General features: G+C 36.4%; 1 protein-coding gene across 2 annotated transcripts in view; it reads left to right on the plus strand.

The window, feature by feature from the left end:
* Window positions 1-4,612: 4,612 nt before the first annotated feature.
* The window catches only part of LOC126971767 (uncharacterized), a 47,267-nt gene continuing 25,983 nt past the window's right edge, over window positions 4,613-25,896 (plus strand). Inside the window, exons 1-2 of one of the 2 annotated variants that reach the window (XM_050818165.1) lie at window positions 4,613-4,941; window positions 14,917-15,073. In XM_050818165.1, the coding sequence (XP_050674122.1) occupies window positions 4,817-4,941; window positions 14,917-15,073 (282 nt within the window). In that variant the 5' untranslated portion in view covers window positions 4,613-4,816. The remainder of the gene's footprint in view (window positions 4,942-14,916; window positions 15,074-25,896) is intronic. The other variant, XM_050818163.1, reaches the window with a different exon arrangement.

Genomic DNA, 25,896 nt, shown 5'->3' on the forward strand with positions numbered 1-25,896 from the left:
GATTTCTGCCTAGCCTCCCAAGCTCATCCCAGGCGTGTTCAATCGGGTTGAGATCAGGACTTCTTGATGGCCAAGCCATCACGCTGATATCGACCTCCTGAATATACTCTTGTACGATATGAGCCGTGTGTGGCCGGGCATTATCATGCATCAGCATCAATCCATCACCCATATTTGCTAAATACGGCCCTGCATACTCCTACGATTGAGAATCTCTTGAGCATATCTTTGCCCAGTGAGGGTGCCATTTTCTATGGCTACTAGCTCTGTGCGACCTTCTGAAGATATGCCAGCCCATACATGTACACTGCCTCCACCGTATTGGACTCTTTCTGAGATGCAGGCTTGAAGGGATCGCTCACCAGGTCGCCTGTAAACACTTCGCCTTCCATCAAAAGTGTAAAGGGAGAATCGAGACTCATCTGCAAACAAAATTCTTGACCATTCTTCTTCATCCCACTGCATGTGTTCACGGGCGTATCGCAGTCTCGCTTCTCGATGCTGTCTCTCGAGTTTTGGTCCACTCGCTGGTCTTCGGGGTTTCAAATTTGCTTCAGCAAGTCTTCTTCTCACTGTACTGTCACTAATGTAGTCCCTCCGGGTCTGAAGTAGCTGTTGATGGACTTCAACTGCATTTTGGTGGTGATTTCTAAACACAGTGAAAATAATATAACGATCTTCTCGGGCACTGGTACACCTGGGTCTGCCATTACAAGGTCTCCTCATATGGTGTCCAGTCTCTTCGTACCTTCGCTTTACCTTCTGGACCGTTCGTACCGTCACACCCACCATTCTTGCAGTGCGACGCATACTGATGCCTAGTTCCAGAAAAGACATGATCCTAGCACATTCTTCAACTGAAAGAGCCATGATAAATAAATGTTATGTGCTTTTTCGCATAAATTTTTAAAACAAGACCCATCGATCTTGAAAAAAATTTAAAACAGAAAGAAAAATGTGAATGGTAAAATTGTAATTCGGAAATGTCCACTTTGAAAAAGGAATGGTTTTATTTTTGAAGTTTTTTTCAGCCAATTCTTAAAAGAAGGTTACCGACTATAAAGTTTTTATGTACAAAATTGAAATCTCTTTGGGGTCTTTTTTATTTCGAAAGTATATCTTGTGAACTTAAAACGTTATCCCAATTTTAAAAGTGTGATACTTACTTTTGAAGGCCAGTGTAGTTATTACATTTGTATTGTTGGAATACATTTATATGGTTTTATGTTATAACACTTCAAATTTATCTCACTTCTGTGTTACTATGGTTCATGTGATAACAGCTCGTTGTGCTATAAAACAAAAATGTGCTTCTAAATTCAAAAGTCTTGTAAATGTTGTATAGCATAAATTGCGGTATAGTGCGACCGCCTTCAGGCTATCTACTAATAATCTAAAAGAGCACAGAAAAGAATGCTGGGAGATTGCTTGCTCCGCTTCTTCTCTCTCAGAGCGCCATTTGGTTCCAAAGCGGTAGTAGTAACTAGTATATTAGAAATGACATCAAAAAGAATTCTAAAGGAATCAATTTTGAGAAAATAAATGCCTTTATGCCTTTAATAGTAAACTATTAATTTTAAATCAAATGAGTTTCTTGTCAGTTCTGAAGCATAAATTTTCGAATGGGTGCTAGTTTTTAACGTCCAATAATTGTTTTAAAATCCTATTTTTAATAAATACATTTGAATCTGGAATTGTCGGGCAAACGGATCGCAGAGTCTTCATATTAGTGTTCCTATCGATTATTTTAGGTGCGGAGCCCTTATACATATGAGACATCTGATTTAACTAGAATGATTCATAGGGAACGTGCAGATAGGCGTGATAATGACCATCAGACATAGGACACGGATGGTTCATTCATAATAACACTTGGTCGTTTGTGTTGTCGTAACCGTTCATGTAACCGGCGCGTGCGCACCATGCACGCTGCACGCCGCCTTCGCATGGAGCGAGATATTGTGCGCATTGCTTGGATTAACCCATTTGGAACTTTACTGAACACATTATATTAACTTACACAGGAAACAGTTGTTTTGTAAATAATAATAATAACATTGAGACACTTTTACACAAATTATCTTGCCCCAAACAAGACAACGGTATATTTAATACAATACACTTACTTAAACATACATTAATACATGTAAGCTTAAATGACTCGGAAACAAACATCCATATTCATCATATAAATGTTTGCACCTACCGGGATTCGAACCCGGTACCTCTGGCTTAGTAGTCGGGTCACTAACCATTCGGCTATATGGGTCGTCAATAAATAAATCGTTAATTAATAAGCTCAATTGAACAACTTTTCACGTAGTATTTTCTTTGATTATCGCGAGTATTACACATTTAAATAAAACACTAAACATGTACCTAATTGTAATTGTGTTTTTACATTAGATTTTTGCGTAAAAGTTACATTTTTATTATTATTTTAGTTAATTCAAAGTTTCGAGGCTTTTCCAAATCCAGTTACAATTACTATCCAGTCCCTGTTAAAATACCACGCATTTTAATCCTTTAAAAGTGTTTTATTTAAACTTCACTTTCACATTAAAAATATTTCTTAGTTCCCCAGAACAGTCGGAAAAAGTAAATGCAAAATTTGCCTTCTAATTTCGTATAACTTTTGGTAAATATTTATATATTTTTTTTAATCATGCACAATATACATATTTACGTCTGTATTAACAATTTTCGACAACCTACATAGATATAACTAATCTTTACGTAACTTATCCAACCAAATTTCTTATCACACAAAATTTATTAATATTAAATAAATACCGCTGTTTCATTAAAACCTTCTTAGAAAGAATCTTATCAACCTCACCTCTACATAAAATGCCTTATTTTGAACACCTTACCCGACCAAAATATTTGGCATATCGCAAATTTTCTAATTCCTTTACACTCGCGAATTGTATGTCACTTTGTGTTAGTGTGTGTTCACTGATAAAATTAAAGGTTAAATGTCAATTTTTTGACGTTTTCACAGCTGTCACAGTCTATCTAGAGCTAGACAAATTAATGATCTAAGTGGAGAATGATGCAACAATAGATACCCTAACTTATGTGAGTAAACTTTTTATTGCCAACAAAAGCAGAGTTCTCTATCGCAGGATCTACCATTCACCGCAAGCAGGTCGGTTTTCCATCCATATTTTTTGAAGTTATACTTCTTTAGGCGCATTATGAAAAAATTATGAGAGTGTAAACACAAAAGTAACAAGGTGAAGTTGGTTCCTAAGATTTTGTGACGTTTACGACAGTCGTTATTTTTTTTTTTTGGTTTCTCTGTCAATTATTAGGGTAGGCAAAGGGTTCAAGCCCGTACAGCCATATTCGTTATTTAATAATTAATTGTCAAAGCCATCGTTGCAAGATTTTTACAGTATTGTTCTTTCTACACACTTAGAATAGCACGAAGAATAAATAATTTTAAGCATTTTTGCTTTGTTAGGCCAAAGAAGTATAACTTCTTGTGTGCATACATAATTACACACACTTTTTTTGAAATATATATTATAAGGTGGGCAGACGGGCAAAGGTTTACTATTATATTGTTAATATTTATTTAAGGAAAATTATCCCGCACAGTCACTTTTTCAATCAATAATTATCGGCCCCAGTTTTCCCCAACCGAACATAAAAAATCACGAAAATAATAATCGAAACGTGTAACTTGTCAAGATGAATGAAGGTGCCGATCTAACACTGACACATAGGCAGTAAGGCCCCTGGCTATAGCGTGTTCAGACACATCAGACATAGTTCTATCTATAGTTATTTATATGTGTCAGGTTGACGGGCGCAGAGGGGTGTTGCTACTCATGAACCTTAGTCGTTATATGATGCGATACCACACAGATCATTAGAACAGCTATCGGCAGATGATGCCGCCATCAGTACTAAAAGGCTGGATAAGCAAATAATATTAAAATGTCATCGCTAAATCATCCTAGAATACAGGAACTTATTCTTGTTGAAATATAGGCAATCAGTAATTTTCAAGTAAAATAAAAAAGTTCCCCAGATGACCGTGATACCTATGTGGAATCTACGATACGGCGTCAATGAAGTTTCGCAGTCAAATTAATTCGTCGGAATAAAAATACATCATATCTTTACAACTATCGATCGCCATTTTCTAAACACATTACTCGAACTAACAGCATAGATAAAACAAATATTGACAAGTTTTTGACTGAGAGAGATATTGAAACTTACATACAAATGTATTTTCCGAATATATCTATAGTATATTACTTGTATTTATGGTATAGTATGTACCTTTAATAATTATCATCCTCATTATAATATTTAAAACGACAAGGAATAATAGTTGTAGAGCAATAATTTAATTTCAATCGAACTGTCTTAACGAGGAAAACGTCAGTGATAATTTACGAAGCAGAGATATTATTTATTCAAAATAAAAAAAAGAAGAGCCGATTGGCTGAGAACGGAGACAAGCCTCGTTGGGTCAGTGGAGTGATAACCTCTCGACGTCTCGCAGACCTCCGACACACGCCGACGCAACTAGAACTTATCCTTCGATGATGCGCCACATGAGTCTATAAAGGCAATTGGCGCAAACAAAAGAAACAGTTCGCCTTCGATCTTCTTCGATGATGTTTAAGTCATAGTTGAAAATAATTATAAATATTCTTTATACACAGGCCCTTGCGAGCGATGACACATAAAACAAACGTAAATTAAACGCGACGTTTCAAATTTCCCGCTCTTTCTCGCGCATGCGTGTGGTTTGTGCTGTGATTGGCTGTGCGACGATACCTTCGAAAAAATCATGAGTGAATTCAGTGTCAGTCGATCTGCGTGCAATAGCAAAGGTAGCATGATTGTTGTATCGAACCGGTTGCCGTTTGTTTTGAAAAGAAATGAGAAAACCGGCGAATTGGAGCGGAAGGCCAGGTTAGTACGCTTCGTTGCTATAAATACCACACACATTTGCATCATAATATTTTTCAATCGTTTCGATATACAAATGGTAATTTACTTGAATGCTCTTTTATAGTACTTTTGAACCGTGCTTTTGAATAACCTTTTCATTCGAATCCTATAAAACTAAAAATACCATAACGGTCTTAGCTGGTCATTTCATTATAATCCGTAATTTGAATTGTCACGAGACTAAAATCGACAACAATTACCATAACAAATAAAAAATATATTGAAATATTAAACAAGATAACATAGCAACTAGCAAGGCTAGGCTTTGTAAATTTTATTAATAACAACTTTTGAATAATTTAAAGGGCGAGGGAGCCATACATTTTAGCCATTGTCGATAATAGGTATCTACTGTTATTAAGTGAAGCGCGCAATACGCTTTGCCTGAAGCATCGAGCCTTTTCGGGAACCTTCGCGATGTAGATACCTATACTTTAGATATATAAACTAAAATATGATAAATGATTAAATATTGTACCTACCACGAATCATTTTGTTAAGAAATTTATGCTGTGTAACGTTAAGTTATTGTAATGATCACTTCATGTTCTTTTGTTTATTCGTTGTATCGATTTTAAAAGACCCTGATCTTGAATTGAATTTGTGCCAAGGTCGCCATGTTATTGCAATGAGATTTCTGTATGTTTGCACTATTTATTGAAGTCGGTAAATATTGGGTTTGTTAGGTAGTAACCTAGTAGGGTACTGAGTGTTTAGTTAATTAATTTTTTCTCTTTTCTGGTGTTTTTATGTAGCGTGATATATATAGCTCAATACGTAATAGGTACATTATCGTAGTGGTCATAAAACAGACATCAATACTAATTTAAATAAAATACCTAATTTTTGAAAGATTATAATGCGTTTTTTTATCGTTTGGAAGACTGTTGGTCAACGGTGGGACCGTAAAATAAAGAAGTAACTTGTACGCAAAAACTTATTAAAAAAAATTGCGTCGATAGAGATTCATTACTAATGGATGTGGTTTTATTTTTCTTTTTGTGTAGGCATAATAAACAAATATTGAGTATTAAATTTGGCTGGTTTACTAATTGCCTACTTAAAAATGTACTTAAGTATATCAAAATTGATGTTTATAAATTAAAAATTTCATTCAGTAATGTCTTTTTTCTTCGTACCGTGGTTTTGTCTTACTATCCTTATCACCCGTTGTTTTTCTTGAAAATTAGGCATTTTTATTTCATAAGTCAGAAGTCATCGATTTCTTTAAAGATAGTGTAGTCATAACCGGACATATCTTTTGTTTTGTGATAATTACGTAAATACCTCCAAAAACAAAAATATACTATTTTATAAATTCTAATAATAATAATGGAGGTACCTGTAATGTATGATAAGATTATTCTGAGTATTAGCAAATTCCTTCCTTATTTTCACGGCGTCTTATTTCTCATTTAATATATATATAAAAGTAGCTGACCCAGCAAACGTCGTATTGCCATATAGGTAATATATTAAAAAAAAATTACTAAAATTTTGATGCAACCGAATCTCAGACATACCAAACCTACATCGGTTTGGTGGATGGGACAGAATAATATAAAAATCGTGATACAAAAATAGCTGTAGATCGTAGGAGGGCGAAAATTTAAATTTGTATGTATTTTTCAATGCTGAATCATAATAAAATAAAAAAAATTGTCAAAAAATAAAAATTTGGGGTGGACTACCCTAACATTTAGGTGGGATGAAAAATAGATAGTAGCCGATTCTCAGACTTACTGAATATGCATATAAAATTTGGTAAAAATCAGTAAAGCCGTTTCGGAGGAACATTGTGACATGAGAATTTTATGTATAAGATTGACTTGTGTCCTATGCATAATAGTAAGTATATATGTATAATAGTATATTAAAGCAAGATACTGGAAAAATAACTAATTAATTTTAATTTTCACACAATAACTTATACCTACATTCATTGCAAATAAAATATTTTCCAGAACGTGTGAGTTAAAATAAATGAAATGTAAACAAACCAAGCTATAATAGCCTAAAATAAAACCACATTTTCCTGACTGATGTATAAATGGTAAAGTATTTATTTGCAATGAACCACTAAGATTGAAAGATTATCAAGTTGAACAAAAGTTTTATACCAATATCTGTTGATTCAAATAAATGTTATCGGGCTACACATAATATCTTTATCTGTGGTATTGCGAATCGGCGTCGTTTTTACTTACAGTCCGGTAGGCCAAGTGTCCGTCAGCCGTGTCCAATATAAAAAAGGCAGTGCGTTTCTGCAGCAGCTTCTTTTTTTTAATGAAAATAAGGGACGAGACGAGCAGGACGTTCAGTTGATGGTTATTTATACGCCCTACCCATTACAATGCAGGATGCCCAGGATTCTTGATAAACTTAAAAATTCTGAGCGGCACTACAATTGCGCTCGTCACCTTGAGACATAAGATGTTGTCTCATTTGCCCAATTATTTCATGGGTACCCTTCAGGCCGAAACACAGTAATGTTTACATATTACTGCTTCACGGCAGAAATAGACGCCGTTGTGATACCCAATATCTAGCCGGCTTCCTGTGCAAAGGATCCTTCCACAGGTAAACTGGTACTTCCTGCAATCAGAGTAATGGAAAACAGGTCGATGAAGGAAAACGGATACTATCGCCGGCCACAGTAGCGGTGATCACAAACATCACATGACCAGCAAAGTTGTTTATCTACGTAATATATAAACAGAACCAAATCTCTATTATCATAACTAAAACCGAATGCTTTAGTTATAAATATTAACATACTTATCCTTTATATAGCGTCCTTCAAGATCTAATTAAATCTACATTGATCCAGTTAAATCGAGATGCAATATGATCAATGCTAAAGTACACAATTCTATGAATTTATCCCGGGTCAGAAGATTATCAGCCCAAACACTATCTATATTGTGAAGTTAATAAATTTTATAACATAATTTGAATATTAAATTCAGACCATATTCCCGTATATATAAAAATGAATTGCTGTTCGTTAGTCTCGCTAAAACTCGAGAACGGCTGGACCGATTTGGCTAATTTTGGTCTTGAATTATTTGTGGAAGTACAGGGAAGGTTTAAAAGGAAAATACTCGGAATTAAATAAAAACAAACAAATTTGTTTTTACTTTGATGCGTACCCCGTCGAATTTATTTACGCAACGTTTTGACAGTTATGCTGTGAAACAATTTTATTACAACAACAGGGTGCATTTTTACGAAGCAATTCTTGATTTTATGATAAATTAGATTGACAAATTCATAAAAAAAAACATTTTTTTTTTTATTATATACAGAACAACGTCTGTTGGGTCAGCTAGTAGAAAATAAATGTTTAAGATGTTGGATTATATAGATATGGATGTATTACATGTCATACAAAATAAATGCGACTCATTTAGAAAGTAAATTGATGAGGATATTTATTTATTAAAGCAAACCACATTATATACAATACAATTTTCTTAATCTAATGTTACAATTGGTAGTTCTAAAGTATAGAACAATTATGGTAAACATAAAAATTACGAAAACTACTCCCTAATTGCTTCTGAATAATAGAAATAATACTATCACTACAATTAAAACAAAATAAGAAATGAAAGTACAAAATATAAATTTAACTTATTTATTGAAATTCTGGAGACGAAAAACAAAGAAAAACTACTTCCAGAGTTCCAGCTAAGTGTTTTAACAACACTTTCTTTGAATTGCCCACTACCGAATATATCAAGTTCTGAATTGCTATCGTTTAACTTATTGTACTCGCGAAGAATTCGAGTGTGAGGTGCCTGAACGGATATTGATTTGAAAATTGAAATAAAGAGCACCAGGAAACTATGGAAAAGACAGCTTAAACTTTCCACTTAGAACCTACAAGCCTAATCAGAATAAGGCTATTGTAGATTAATTAATAGATTTAATAATATATATATAACAGGTGTTAAAAATTTCATCTGCTACCGCTTCAGCAGAGGCGTCGTACAGCAGATTTGCCAACTTTCCAAAGGTTACTTAGCATGCTTGGACTAGTAGCGCATGCCTTTCCAATTCGTAACCCTAGCCTTTTACATACTACCATGGCGAGGTGTAACTATCGTGCAAATAGCTTCATTACTAGATCCTGCAGAAGTTATAACGACTTGTCAAATGACGTAGATCTAGATTTATTTTCTAGAACTAAATTAAAAATAACCTTAACTAATAAGTTCTTACAATTTAAATAATTGTATTAAGATTAAGTTATATCAATAGTTCTTCATAAATGTGGAAACTTTTAAGTAGCCTTCATTAGTTTTAATTATTTCATAAGTTATTATTGGAAGCTACCTGTAAGTCTCTCAAATATTAATAAATAAAATAATTGGTAACGAGAATTATGCAACACCGAAGCCGCAAGTGGAGTCACTTACACTTAACTCTCGTTACATTTTTCTATTGAACGTCAGAGGACCATATAGTAGGCCACAAACTAGTGTAGAACCTACAAGAAATAATGTTGGGCAAGGACGGTTAGTGAAAAATCTGATACATTTCCTGGCAAATGCATTTACTCCAAACACGTAACATTCGTATTAAGTGGCGATGCTACCAAAATCTATTTATTCATTAGGCCCCTCACAAGAAGGACTGAATATCTGGTGATCGCCGCGCGCCGGAATAGCTTGGATGAGGGCAGCGCAAGACCGGTCTTTGGGGCCGCCCCCAAAAATCTCCACGACTCCTTTGTCCAGCAGTGGACGTCTTTCAGCTTCGTTAAAAACATAAATTCTAATTTATACGATTACAAGAAAAATTAAAGAAATTAGCCCACGAACAACAATTTTTCCTTGTACTCAAGGCTGTTTAGGTAAATATAAGTACAGAGTGGTGTATCACATCAAATTTCACAATGCTGCAAAGACTTCAAAATATGACTTTGGGAACAATAAGCAACCCGAACTGGTATCCATAATATGAGAAAAAGAAATACATAAGCACCTGCAGACGAGCAGTTGCTAGGACATATCAAAAGAGGCTGTCTATAATTGTCAAATCACTGGAATTGGCACCTACTCCCGTTGACACGCCAAAGAATAGATGAAAAATTAATAATATAATACAAATCAAACGAAAATGCACAGAACTCATTATAGTCAAAGAAGATCCGTTGCAGATTCATGAAGAATAAAATAAATAGTACCTAAAAGATGGTTTGCTTTTTAGTCGTTTATACTATCACTTTACCGAAATACGAAAAAATATTTTGAATAATCGTCAAAATAAGTTCGCTTAGAAAATTATTATTTTGATACATATTATGAATATATACAAAATACACCGACTAACACAGTGTTAGTTTCAATGTATTCAACGTTATCATACTTCAACCCGTTTTGTTTTTAATACATACATTTAATATTAGGTGATGAGGAACTTAAATGACGTACAAAAATATATCAATGCATTTATGAATTATTAGAAACTTTTAATTAAAAATATATATATATATTACTATAGCTCGTCAACGTGAATATCTGTTTTTCACAAATCCCGCGGGAACCAATAATTTTTCCGGGATCAAATGGCCTAGCTCTAGTCAAAATCGGTTCAGTAGATTTGGCGTAAAAGCGTAACAAACAGACTTACATTCATATCATTTATAATATTAAGTAGGGATGCTGAACATTTGCATAAATGAAATCATTTTTTTTTATCAAATCTATTTAAAAAGAGTTAGTTCCCTGCGTACTCCCTAGGGATTAAAATTGTGAATGAATGCATGGTTTCAAATACTTTATCTACACCCATGCTTTAAATCCTCTATTAAAGATTCTGAAACAGTTAGCTTATTGCCAACATTAAAACACCCAATGTTCTAATAACCATTACATCACCCAAAAGAGTGTTGTAATGTTGTACTGAATTTCACAACAACACTCCTATGTTTTTTTTTTATCCCTTCATGCGCAAAGAGTTTCAACATACAGCCACATTCTTATTGCTCGATGCGTGGTATCTGTATGAATTTCAAAAAAAGAAAATTTTCGTTTACGCGCACTCCACACTCCCAGAACGTCGCGCGCCGTAAAAAAAAGTAGTTTATTCGAATCCCCGCCATTTTTCTTCGATATTTTTATTGTTTTGTTTACAAAAAATGAGCGATTCATTTTAAACGCTGCAAAAGAACATTATATTCGAGTGAATTTTAATCATTGCACTATACAAAATGTAAATTACTACTAAAATAAATAATTGTTTCATTAATACTTATTTTATTTGTATATAATCAGTAACGAATGATATTAGGTTACTACTAGGACTGTTGTTTTAATGTTAGCAGTAAGCTAACTGTTCCAGAATCTTTTAGAGGATTCATATTCTGGGTGTAGATAAAGTCTCGTATGCAACTGTTGATAATTAGGTATTAAAACACTCATGTGATACTATTATCACACTCGGCTTCGCCTCGTGAGATAAATCCACATTTAATACCCCTTATTACACAACAGTTGCATAAATAACTATTACCAATCACAAACATTATATGGACCAAGCTGCTTGTTACCTTACAATTTTATGATTTTTTGTTGTATTAATAAGTTCCACAAATTTACAAGTGCTATGAAATCATAACGTCATTGAATTGTTTATAAAAACAGACGATAAAAATGTGCGTGTGGCCAACACTAAATTCACTAGTTTATCTCTGAATGGAAGGTCAAACGTGAAGTATAATCACCAAATATGTGGATCATTATTACATATTTTTCTCGACTTAAGTTTACTTAAGTTACTTACATATATACAATTTAGAAATATTTATAATATTGCGATAACCAAGTATGGAAATCACGAGTAAAGGCACAGACGAACATGGCTTGTCTAAATCGATAGAGTTTATTACCCAAATTAAACATTGTATTAGGGTGAATGACATGGCGACACTATATGTCTGGAATTTATTCTTAAGCTCATAATATAGTGAAAACTAGAGAAATGACGAACTTAACGACAACAACGTTTCAGCTTAAAATAATAATATATAGTTTTAAATAAATGAGAAAGTTGATGTTAAAGGGCTTAAAGGGAAGGATCAAACAATTTCTGGAGTAGGAGTACCAGTGGGAGGCTCCTTTGCACAGGATGCCTGCTAGATTATGAGTACCACAACGGTGAATATTTCTGCCGTGAAGCAGTAATGTGTAAGCATTACTGTGTTTCGGTTTGGAGGGCGCCGTAGCTAGCGAAATTACTGAGCAAATGAGACTTAACATCTTTATGTCTCAAGGCGAAGAGCGCAGTTTTAGTGCCGCTCAGAATTTTTGGGGCTTTTCAAGAATCCTGAGCGGCACTGCATTGTAATGGGCTGGGTGTATCACTTACCATTAGCTGAACGTCCGGCTCGTCTCGTCCTTTGCTTTCATAAAAAAAGTAGGTTCTCGACTTTTCGAGGTTCATCCCAATAATGTTCCTCAAGCGGTGGCAGTGTCATGATAAAGTATTCGAAATAAATCAGTTTTGAGGGAATAAATACCATTTAAAAAGCCTTTATATAATGCAACATGTCTAAATACAACAGTGAGTCCGATCTATCTTGAATGTGTCAATTAGGGGACAAATCAAGTTGTTGTTTCAATAATTAACAGTCAATTAACGATGCAGTATGCGCAATAACAGAGATACATCCGACATTGTTTATTTTCATCCCGATAATTTATGATATTGTCTGACTCGCAGTACTTCTGTCTCAAATACTAATATAAGCATTATAAAGAGGAAACATTTGTGTTTTTGTATGTATACTTGTAATGTTTTCACACAAAAAATACTGGACTTATTTAAAAAATTCTTTCACCATTAGAAAGCTGCACCTTTACTGAGTGACATAGACTATATTACATTTAAAAAAATAGGGATCCTAATAAAAAAGTTTAAAACACGCTGTGACAAAATTTGTCAGTAAAAATCGCGTGCGCTGCGGAAATCTTTTTTTTTTAACGCTGGTATATCCTCATGGATACCCGACAAGCGCGAGGGGGCGCTTTCGAGTTATGCCGGACTCTTAGCGGCTAAAAACCAGCGGTGTTCTTCCTCACCGTCTTCTGGTGGAGCTGCGGGAACGCTTTCGCACACATCCGCTGCTCCGCCGACGGTTGTCCGTACTCGGAACCATCTTGTGGGGCGCTCACCCGTTCATTCAACCTGGCGTGTTGGAACACGGGACACGCCAGCCGTCTCGGGGGTCTCCTCCAACTGGGCGATGGTACTCCCTGGTTCCACCGCCCGGAGACCCACATTAAGTACAGAGCGCCTCCGTCCCACTCTCTTGCGACGGATTGGGTTCGTCTTCACCCGCTCCGCCGGCTCCGTCCGTGGTAATTTTTTAGAGAGGTTTTCTTCCTCGCGGCCCCCACCGGAGTAGCGGCCCTCACCCCTGACGCCCACGGGTCAGGGAGCGAGTTGGCTGACGGTGGCCTAAGCCATGCTGCCAGTCTCGCGACCGACAGGATAGCGCCCCCATTCTAAATAACCTTTTATAGGGGATACCTATCCTAGTCCCATCCACAGTGCCCTCTGATAAATCAGAGGGTCACGCAGAGAGACACCACCCCTGTGCCGCTCTTAGTCTGGTCCCTCTCTCCAAACCTGTCCGTTATGGGTAACCCTGTACGGCATAGCCATGGAGATCATTGGGACACACAAGCCACCACGACAAGGTGGCAGCACGATCGGGGGGGGGGGGCGCTGCGGAAACCTAATCTAACCTAACCTAACCCAATGGTTCGAACCCAAGCGGGCAAGCACCTACAAACCCTATCAATAGATAGTATTTTATTAATTTTAAAGGTTTGCATAAGAGGTGTATTAAATTAAATCTTTATTAAGTGTTTTTGTACTTATCTGTTTTTGAAGTCGGTTTTATTAAACATAGTTTTTTTGCCATAAATATTTAATTCACAAATATTGACTCTATCATTTTGGAGACATCCTAAAATGGGGTGTTTTTTAAGATTTCACTTTTTTACGATAAAATGCATTTTATTGTTATTAAAAATTACTGTCTACTTTTAAGTTTAGCTTTTTTTAACAGCGTTTTTTAGTTTTCTAACTATTATTTAGTTTTGATTTTTGTTTTTGATTTGATTTTGTTTTTGTTCTAATCTGAAGCTGACCACGAAAGGAATATCTTCTACCTTATTTCAAGTCTCTCGGCTTTAAGCTTTATTTATTTATTGCTTCTTCTCAGGTGCATTTTATGCGCTGACAATCAAGAATCGTGAAAATACACAAACGTTTTTTTTTTTATTTCATAAAATCTACACCATATTACATCAGCTATTAGCTAGATAATCTTAATATATTAAATTAGGTGACACGTTGTTTGTCCGCGATGGACTCTTAAACTAATGAACGGATCTTAAAGTTAAGGGATTACTTCATGGAGTGCAGTTTAGTCCAACTTGAGAGATAGGATAGTTTTTATTTCGAGTAGGGATCCATAATTATTTATGTTTTTTAATATTTCGTTTGTATGGACATATTTTCTATGAGATAATTCAGTGACGCACGGATTGACAGTTCCGCTGTGAAACAGTTTCATTATAACAACAGGGAGCATTTTTTACAAAATAATTCTTGATGTTTTGAAATATTATTGGCAAATTCCTATAACACAGTATATTTTTTTTATTATCTACAGAACAACGCGAACGTCTGTCGGGTCAGCTAGTATAATAATATAAAATATTGACCAACAGTGGTTGGCATTCGACGAAGTTGAGTTTCAATTGATTGAACTCGGAATTTCCACGGAGGAACTAGGAACCAATAACTTGCCAAATTTTCGAAAATTTTTAATTTTCTTAGCGGGAAGTTAAAATTTTAAAGATTATGTCAACAACATGCTTCGCAAAAAAATTGCTGACCTCAATTTTTTTCCAGTGCTGGTGGACTGGTGACCGCAGTAGCGCCGGTTGTCATCAGGGGCAGTGGAATCTGGGTCGGATGGCCCGGCATCCACCTCGACAATCCTAATGAAAAAATACCTGAGTCAGATCCTTTGGATAAAACACCAACAGCTGGACTTCGATCAAATAAGGTAATTTAATGCATGGTAAATTTGGAAGACCCCACTATGTAGCAACCCTGCAGCAGAGTGTCGAATTGGTTCGAATTCAAATAAGATGTGATATCACTTATTGAAAGTCAAAAACTACCACCAATTCCAAAAAGAATACCTCAGACCTGAGAAGAACGGGTGCAACAAACTCAGCGGGCTTTTCTTTAAATAATATTACCATTAGGTAAATACTATTACCTACTGGTATGATACAATCAGTAGATTTCTCTACTATACTACTATAATCTACTGATTGTATCATAAGGGAGCAAAATAATATTTTAAGGTGAGGGCGGTTTTTTGAATCCAGAGCAAAGTGATCCCTATAGTTACCAGGTCTCTGTCGACGCCCCTCTCGGAACGTCCGACCATTGCCTGGTCAGGAGTGTAGTGGCTATCCGACGCCAACGTCGCAGACCACCAGCGACCCGCCGCGTTTGGCACTACAAGACAGCAGATTGGGATAGGATGCGTTCCTTTTTTGCATCCTACCCTTGGGGCAAGGTTTGTTTCCCTTCGGATGATCCTAGTGCCTGCGCCGTTGCAGTAGCCGATGTGATACTGCAGGGCATGGATATTTTTATACCAAGCTCTGTAGTACCGATCGGTGGCAGATCACAGCCCTGGTTCGATGCGTCAGTTAAAGCAGCATCTGACTGCAAAAAACAGGCGTATCGAACTGCAAAGTTCTTAAGAGGAAATATAACCGCGTATCGAACTGCAAAGTTCTTAAGAGGAAATATAAAAGACACCCTGGCCCATACGGCAAAAGAGAAAGCCGAGCTCCTTTGCGCTCTTTTCGCCTCCCAACTCGACTCTTGACGATACCTGAAAAACACCGCCGACCATCCCGCGGTGTCAGAGCTCTATGCCTGAAGTACAGTTCAGACAGAAAACTGTTAGGCGAGCTCTGTTTTCGTTGGACGTCAGGAAGTCGAGCGGGCCGGATGGCATTTCTCCAATCGTGCTTAGAACGTGTGCCCCTGAGTTGACGCCGGTGCTAACGCGTTTATTCCGGCACTCTTATTCTAAAGGCGTAGTCCCTGACTCATGGAAGTCAGCCCTGTCCATCCGATCCAAAAAAAAAGGGAGAGCCTATTGCTATTACCTCCCTGCTCTCCAAGATCATGGAGAGCATAATTAGCCGCCAGCTCTTGGTATACCTAGAGGGTCACCAGTTGATCAACGACCGACAGTACGGCTTTCGCCATGGTCGGTCGGCAGGTGATCTTCTGGTACACCTAACACATAGATGGGCGGCGGCTATTGAAAGCAAGGGGGAAGGCCTGGCAGTTAGCCTGGATATAGCGAAGGCCTTTGATCGTGTATGGCAAAGGCAATCCTCTCAAAACTTCCATCGTTTGGGCTTCCCGAGAGCTTATGCAAGTGGACCTCCAGCTTCCTCACTGGACGTAGCATACAGGTCGTTGTCGACGGATATCGCTCGAACCCGAAGCCCGTGAACGCTGGAGTAATACACTCTACTTTTCACTACCCACTATGAGGAAATATAAAGCCCCTCATATTTTATTGTAATATTATTATTTAATAAAACATAGGGTGCATGCATTTGAGACATTTTCGCAATATGAAAATTTATTTTTACAATTTTATAAGAATAGAGATTGTTGTAGATTTTATATTCTGCGTGTTTGAAATAATGTCCAAATCTTTAATAATTTTGAGGAAAATGTGACGGTGACTCTCGTTGTTTGAATGTAGATGGGCGCGACAGTGGCATAGATGGATTAACTGAAAGTTGCAATTTAATGTTTTCCACGATGCGTTCACGTTTTCGCCTTGTTATCAATGGAATCTTCTATATACCCCTCTGCTACAGCACTCGACTTCCACCATCCATGTCGCTTGAGAACAGTTAAGTCCGCTCCAGAATCTGCCAAAAGGGTAGCAGAAGTACGACGAAAAAATGTTCTGTATAGAGCTTGATATCTGGTAACTTCAAATAAGTAGCGAGTTCTTGTGGCATGTCCAGGTATTTCTGTACAATAGTTTTGTATTCTTCACGGATTACGAAGAATCGGTCAATTTTTGTTTTTGTGATTGTCAGTTTTACTAACAGTAAATCATCCGAGTGATTTTCGACATCATCAACAGTTATTTTTAAAAGTTCATTGCCACGGCAAGCTCCATGTTCTCCGAAAATTAAAGCCACCTCTAACAAAACCGAATGTGAATAAGACACGTATCTATCAAGGTTACGAAAAAATGCGCTTTTAAAAAAACACTATGATTATACTCAACTAACGTACCATATACATAGTTACTTACTTTTATGGCAAGAAATACTCTGTCGGGTGCCTGATAAAGGAAAGTCTCCACATTTTTGACTGAGAACACTTTGGATTTTTTAGGTTTAAATTTATCAGACATCCTCTTCAAATACGCCATTAATTTCGAATATGTGTCCAGTTTTACGTCGTTATTAGAACTGACTGTTGATTTTAGCATTGAGTAGGTACTCCAAAGAGTGGAAGGTTGTTTAGTTACGGCTAAGTACTGGTAGTAGGCCAAACCCATAGATTCTGAAAAATTCTTGGCGCTTTTTGCATTTCTTCATTCAATAAAATTACTATTTGCTTTCATATATATCTCCTGGGATTTTGCAGGTAATAGATTATCCATCACTTTCATTGTCACTTGAAGAACTCATTTTTCAAAACAAAACCATGAATTTCTAACAATCCGTGAAAATTGACGAAAACGCGGGCTGTACATCGTGCATTTTAATTTGATTTCCTTTTTTTTATCAGCCGTCGTACCAGCCAGTCCTTATTCAAACAATATTTGCGTTCGATTTCTTTGGCGCTGAACACTAAGAATGTTCCAAATTCAAAAATTGCGCGGCTAACATAATTGCGGCGCACTTTAGAGGATTAAAAACTCATTACTGTCCGCTAAAAGTTTCTTATAGAAAATACCATCGTTGGGTGCACTTAAAGGCGAACCAAGTCGTCCTTTTCGGATAGATGGGATGAAAACACATTTGTTGGGTGAATACGAATGTTTTGTCCCTGGCGATTATGTTTTAATGTACTGTATTCAAGTATGCATATTTTATTAAGTTCTGTCTGGCACCCATAATACAGTTTCAATGTTAGAACAATTCCATTCCGTACCTTTGTACATACAAACATTTCAATATGGTATTTGATTCATTATTTTTTGTTAAATCATTTATATAAAGGGTGGGCAATCTAGTCCATTTTAAATTTGAAGTACCTACCGCGGTTACTTTGACTTTGAAAGGTAGAATGACATTCATTTTTTGACAGGAAGTTAGTTTATTGTTTTATTTTTGACATTTGCAAAATGGGACACTATATGCTCGAACAAAATTGGGAAACCAATCAAATAACACACTATACTTGGTGGTCTACTGAAACGTGTCATTGGCTCAGTGGTGACCTTTCCACAAAAGCCACAATATAAAGAATAGAATAGAAAATTGGGAAATATTAAAAAATTACTTTACTTTTTCGGGTTGTTTTTGACTTTTAACATTATATCCTATTTTGAATAAAAATATATTAAATTTTTAATTGTCGCACTGTTTTTGAAAATCGAATAATCCAGAAAAGAGATTCCATCCGAAACAATCGAATGCTTAGTTCAACTCTCAGGTTGTGGCTTCATCTACAGGATCTACTTTAGAGTTGATAACCTGCTCATGCCCAATATTTGCATACTAGTAAAATTTACTTGAGATATCGCTTTTGCAAATCTAAACAATTTGTTATGTTTTAAAGGGATAACCCTAATGGACGTAGTATCTTGTAATTTCTTCTCTACTTTTTCTCGGCTGTACTTTTTCCGAGCATTTCCAAATTAAATGAAAACTGTACTCACCATAGAAATCTAAATAAGGAGTTAAATCCTTACAGTAAGTCTATCGCCTATTTTTACATACTTTAAGTTTGGCTACGGACGCTTGCAACGCTAGATAGGTATACGCATTTTCGTGTTCGGGTTTCGAACAATAAACTGGCACACACAATATATCTTTAACGTTCGGAAAATAAATCGAATCGAACTCTCCGAATGTGATATTTTTTTAACATGATGATGGATACGCAGGCCCAACACCGCTAAACCTGCATACGTTGCCACCACGTACCCCGACGTAGTGCTGATCGAGCACCCATTGTCTTTTAGATTTCATTAGTTTAATTATGATATTGTTTAATCAGTCTTGTTCAAATTTACCTGTGAGTAACATTAAATATTGTTAAATAAATTGATTTTTTAAAACTTAATTCCCGACGCCCGATACATAACTTGATCTATTCACATATTTGGTATAATGCACGTTTAATGCACGCGTAATATAATTCATTTACGCAATCCGTAATGTTTATTTTTTTAAATCATAATGAGGCCTAGGCATATACAGGTTTGTGTCAATTCACACGCAAACATTGGCCGAGCGCCCTGGTCCAACCGCTCGCCGAACATGAAGCCGAATATAAAATATTTACTTATTACACTTCTTTGACACCACATTAACAAAATATAACTCAATTATTAACATACATATTATCATAATTACATAATACACAAATTTTATGTTGTGCATTAATCCTAGAAGTGAGGGTTATCACTTTAATAACATAACAATTTGTTTGGATTTGCAAGAGCGACATCTCAAGTAAATTTCCTAATATGCAAATACTGGGTTTGAGCAGGTTATCAACTGTAAAGTAGATCCTATAGATGAAGCCACAACTTGAGAGTTGAACAAAGCACACAAGATTTTATGACGATACGTCACTCGAACGGTGAGCTCAGCTGGAAGAGCACTCGCACGGAACGCGAGAGGTCGTGGGTTCGAGTCCCGCATCGTTCATAACATTTTGTTTTCAAATTTTATTTTGTGTATTAGTCCTAGAAGTGAGGGTTATCACTTTAATAACATAACAAATTGTATACATATTATATATATATATTTACTGAATAATATTTTAAAGCCAAATATGATAAAGAAAAATATGAAAATTGCAAAAGAAACTAGCTTTCAATTTAGCCACTATGTTTGTTTTCGACATACGTATGTGAATTTCTGAATTTTATTTGAAACGATAGAGTGAATAGGTAGCAGTTAATTATTATCAGTTGTTTTTTTTTTCTGGAACTCGTTAAAATTTTCTCACAGTGTCAGTGTGACCCCACCTTTTATTACTTCTAGACACCTGATCTAGAAATATTAATTATCTATGTAATAACCGTAAAAAGAAATGAAATTATTTTATTTTTATGAATCGTGGTAATACAATTCGTCAATATATCGGCATACAAATATTTGATTGTCAATACTGGTATTTTTTATCTGTACGTCATTAATCACAAATCAATAATCTTAATATATATATAAATTACGTGTCACGTTGTTTGTCTGCGATGGACTCGTAACTAATGAACGGATTTTAATGGGGATTACTTCATGGAGTGCAGTTTAGTCCAACTTGAGAGATAGTTTTTATTTCGATTTGGGACCCATAATTATTTTTATTTTCAATATTTGTTTTGTATGGACATATTTTCTATGAGAGAATTAAGCGACGCACGTTTTGACAGTTCCACTGTGAAACAATTTCATTATAACAACAGGGACCATTTTTTACGAAATAATTATTGATGTTTTGAAATATTATTGGCAAATTCCTATAAAATAGTATTTTTTTATTATCTACAGAACAACGTCTGTCGGTTCAGCTAGTATAATATAAAATAAACATTAGTTTGCCTCTCAAATAATAACATTTAAATACTATTATTGTTGGATAAGGAATTCTTTTAAGAAGCATTTATCTATTAGCCATAATTTTAATTTTTTATGCATTATTGTTTTAGGTATCTCTCTAATATTTTTTGGAAGGAGGTTAAAGATCCCAATACACATAACATTTGCGTTATTTTGATGAAGCGCTGTTCTATACTATGGCAACAAAAGGCCAGTTGGATCTCTTAATAGTTAATCTTAATATGGAATAGTCCTTTGCTGGTTTAAAAAGTTGAACATGTTTTTAATGAACATACTAATTTCTAATATACATAGACCAGAAAGCGTTAACAGACGGTACTTTTGAATAATGGTCTACACGATTCTAGAGGAGACTGACATTGCATAATCTTATACAATTTATTTGTGCCAGAAAAACATTTGAAATCTTAGTGGAGTTTCTCCATAGTATTAACCCGTACCGTAAAACTGAAGCAATATAACCATGGTATCAGTAACCATAAGATAAATGAATAATATCGAGGTACATATATATACCATTGACCCAATGAGTACAACCGTAGTTCTAATCGACACCTGCAGTCGCCAAAGGTATACTCCATACTCATTCAATTAAGGTCAAAATGTTTTATTGTCATGACACTGAGCGCTCTGGACACTAGTTACTTTGTTTATATAACCTCTATAATGGTTTTCCATTGACTTACTTACTGTTAACGACATCACTGTAATGTTTATATAATTTATATCACAATTGATGCACATATAATCTAACCTCCTTATTCATAATGGTCCGCTAACTTTAAACAGCCGCTAAGGAGTGTTTTTTCTCATTCTGACTTAGGTCAGTAGAAGAAGACAGAGTGAGAATTAGCAATGCTTTAAGTTAGCAGACTATTATGAATAAGGGGGTAATCATATAAATATTATCTGTGATTAAGACCAAAATTGGCTTCGATTTACTGAGAATGGCTGAGATTAACGATCTTGAGATAAGGCCTATAATGTAAGCATAATCTTTAATTTCCTTTAAAGATGCAAAATTCAAGCTCGCGTTTTATTTACATTCAGCAAAGTTTTACCTTAAGTAGAGTCGGAGTACCACAGTGTCTGAAGACGAAGGATTCTGCGTACCGTGAGTCATCACTGGTTCGTGATGACTCACGGTACGCAGACGTGGTCGCTAACTTTGGGCCTCATGAGAAAGCTCATGGTCGCTCAGAGGGCAATAGAGACGGCTATGCTCGGAGTTTCCCTGCGAGGTAGTATCAGAAATGAGGAGATCCGTAGGAGAACCAAAGTCACCGACATAGCCCAAATGATTGCGAAACTGAAGTGGCAGTGGGCAGGGCACATGGTTAGACGGACAGATGGCCGTTGGGGCAATAAAGTCCTCGAATGGCGACCACGTACCGGAAGACGTTGAAGAATCTAGTGTTGGTTGGGCCCCTACTAGATGGACCGACGATCTGGTCAATATCGCCAGAATACGTTCGATGAGGGCAGCGCAGGACCGATCGTCGTGGAAATCTTTGGGGGAGGCCTTTGTCCAGCAGTGGACGTCTTCCGGCTGAAATGATGATGAAAATGATGATTTTTTTTTGTTTTTATGGAATAGCAGGACAAACGAGCGTACGGGTCACCTGGTGTTAAGTGATCACCGCCGCCCACATTCTCTTGCAACACCAGAGGAATCACAAGAGCGTTGCCGGCCTTTAAGGAAGGTGTACGCGCTTTTTTTGAAGGTACCCATGTCGTGTCGTTCCGGAAACATCGCACAAGGAAGCTCATTCCACAGCTTTGTAGTACGTGGAAGAAACCTCCTTGAAAACCGCACTGTGGAGGACCGCCACACATCCAGATGGTGGGGATGATATCCTAACTTGTGGCGTGTCGTGCGAAGGTGGAATTCGGCGGCGGGAATCAGGTTAAACAGCTCTTCGGAACACTCCCCGTGATAAATGCGGTAGAAGACACACAATGAAGCGACGTCTCTACGCAACGCCAAGTGATCCAGCCGTTCACAGAGCACTGGGTCCCCGACAATTCGAGCTGCTCTGCGTTGCACGCGGTCAAATGGATCGAGCTGATACTGGGGTGCGCCAGACAGATGATGGCAGGCTTATGCAAAAATCAAGTTGCGTTTTTATTTACATTCAGCAAAGTTTTACGTTAAGTACAGTCTGAGCTGAGTAAAGTCTAAGTAGCGCTGTCGCACTACGTCCGATCCGTATCCGTGAAAACACGGTCCGAAGTAGTCGTAGAACTATCTCTATGGTAGTTTACGCACTAGATCCGGCTACCGTCATCCGATTCCTTTCCGTCAACCGTAAGAAATTGTTCAACGAATACACCGGACCGTATTTTCACCGGTACGGATCGGATTCGGATCGGACGTAGTGCGAAAGCGCTCTTAAGGCGACACTAAATGCCGGCGACCTTGAGCGATATGAGTTCACAGCTCCTAGGTAACAAAGCCAATATTTTCAAAATTCTTGCGTCGAAAATGTTACGTTTTAACAGCCGCAAACAGTTTAATTGCTTATAATCCTCATTATTGATTACTAATCTGAATAAATCTACCAACACAAAAAAAAGTAAAAGCTATAAGAACAACTTTTATGAAAGTAGTATACTACTTTTTTAGTATACTAAACAAATTCATCATGCCGAGAAAAAACTTGTTAACTGCAAAGAAAACTGGTACGTCGTAATAGCTCTGAAGTATTAACTTTAACCAACAGCAAGCATTAGCAACCTACAAGTAAGATTTAAGGGTATGTGTAACAGGATAAAGTAGTGTTCATAGCTCCAAATGCTATATTTTCACCGCAAAACTTGTCTAAAAACACCTTGTTTGTGTGTTTTGTGTTTACCCTTCGCCTTAAAGCTCTATCTAAGCCTTATTGTCACACATAACGTATAAATAACCAAACCTTGAAACGCTGAAGATTCAAAGTTAAACGTTCCATGTCATTTCAGTAGTATTTGAATATCAGCTAGTAAGTTAAATAATCTCCTGAATCTAGTAGAATGAACAACATCATTTAGATTATTATCAGACGGTCCGTGCGTCACTGACAATAATGTTTATGGCGGTATTATGTCCTTCCAACTCCCATGGAGCAATTATGTTGAACTAGCTTCTATTATGAGATTTAAATGTCTTTAAAGTACAATTGTATATAAGTGACAGAATACAATAGAAAACATTAATAAAGATGAATATATTTGTGTTAATTAATAGATTTAAATTTCGTTTGCTATTGAATTGAATACATTAATGTGATATATTAGTTTGAGCTCCATGAACAATTTTTCATACATAATTTATACGATTTCATAGACATACTTGTTGCTAGATGTAAGCGGTAAACAAAATGGCGCATACCAGAATCCATCCACGGTGTAAAGTCCATTGTTAACAAAGTTTACGGCGACATTTAAAGTAATGGTATTTTAAATAGAAAAGATTCAACATCCAATTATAAATCAAAATGCATAGGTCGTAGCCAGATTCTTTCTAATTCTTTTTTTCCCGGTGTTTATTACCAAACTCCTCCAAAACGCCTGAACCGATTTGGAACTCGCTGAAAACAGGCCAGATTTACTACTTTAATGTTTTTTTATAATAAATATAACAATAATAGACGAGCAGGACGTTCAGCTGTTCCTATTACAATGCAGTGCCGCTCAGGATTTCTGTCAAACCCAAAAATTGTGAGCGGCACGACAATTGCGCTCGTCACCTTGAGACAAAAGATGTGAAGTACCATTTGCCCAGTAATTTCACTAGCTACGGCGCCCTTCAGACCGAAACACAGTAATGTTTACACATTACTACTTCATAGCAGAAATAGGCGCCGCTGTGTATCCATAATCTAGCCGGCATCCTGTGCAAAGGAGCCTCCCTAGCCTAGTGTGCGTGACAAGCTACGTCTTACATTCGCGATTCGTATGTCACTTATATTGTTAGTGTGTGTGCATTGCTCAAAATATAGGTCAACTGTCAACCTCAAATTTTTTTCGACGTTTTCACAGCTGTCACAGTCTATCTTGGCATATAAATTTTTTTTATCCTGGTTGTCAAAAATTTATAATACAACTAAAGTCCATACAATAACGCTTTACCCTCGAGAGGTATAACGAAGGCATGTCCGTTTATTCTTACTCTTACGGCCGTTCCCAATATACTATCTACAGCTAGAGATAAATTACTACTTTCTACTGTCCCAATATACCCGATAAGTCATTCTTATCGCCTTATATTGGGACGCGTGAATTGCAATTTCCATACAAACTTCTATCGCTAAGCAAAGCTATAAGTCGTCCCATTGACAGACAGAGTGTATGGATAAGGTGAGTTACCGTCAATTAGTTTATTGGGACAGAAAAGTCAACGATAGTTACGATTTTAATCTCAAGTAAGATATAGATTGAATATTGGGAACGGCCGTCAAACAAGCTTGCTAGTCACTCTTGGCGTCTTTACAGAAGGAGAAAAAATAGCTATTTGTGGATGACACTTCTCTCATATTCAAAGTGAAAAGAAGCCGCCTTGTCGTATGTCGACGAAGTAAATAATGCTCTATTTGATATTATTTACTGGTTAAATGCCAAGGAGGTGAAGGCTGAGACCTTTTCCCAGCAGTGGACTTTGTTGATGATGATGAGGAAGTGCCAAAAACCTAATAAGCGTTCTAATAACAGCCTCCGTTTGGTTACTCGGCTGCAGATACCGATGAATTTTCGGTTTTATTTCTTTATCTCATATGTACGTTTGCTCGACGCTTTATAAGGTCGGCAACGCTCCAGTGATTCCTCTGGTGTTACAATAAAGTCACAGGAAAAAAACCAAATAGGTCTTTAGAACATAATATCAAAATATATAGTCTGAATCCATTAGGTAACATTTTTCCTACCAACGGCCCCCAGTGTTTTCACACTAATATTAATAATGATGGTATTAACATACCATACCTACTGATATATTCCATATAGAGTGGTCGTTAATGCAAGTTTTTTTCTTAAGGCGCTATAGTCC

This window comes from Leptidea sinapis, chromosome 24, assembly GCF_905404315.1.
Source record: "Leptidea sinapis chromosome 24, ilLepSina1.1, whole genome shotgun sequence".
NCBI lineage: Eukaryota > Metazoa > Arthropoda > Insecta > Lepidoptera > Pieridae > Leptidea > Leptidea sinapis.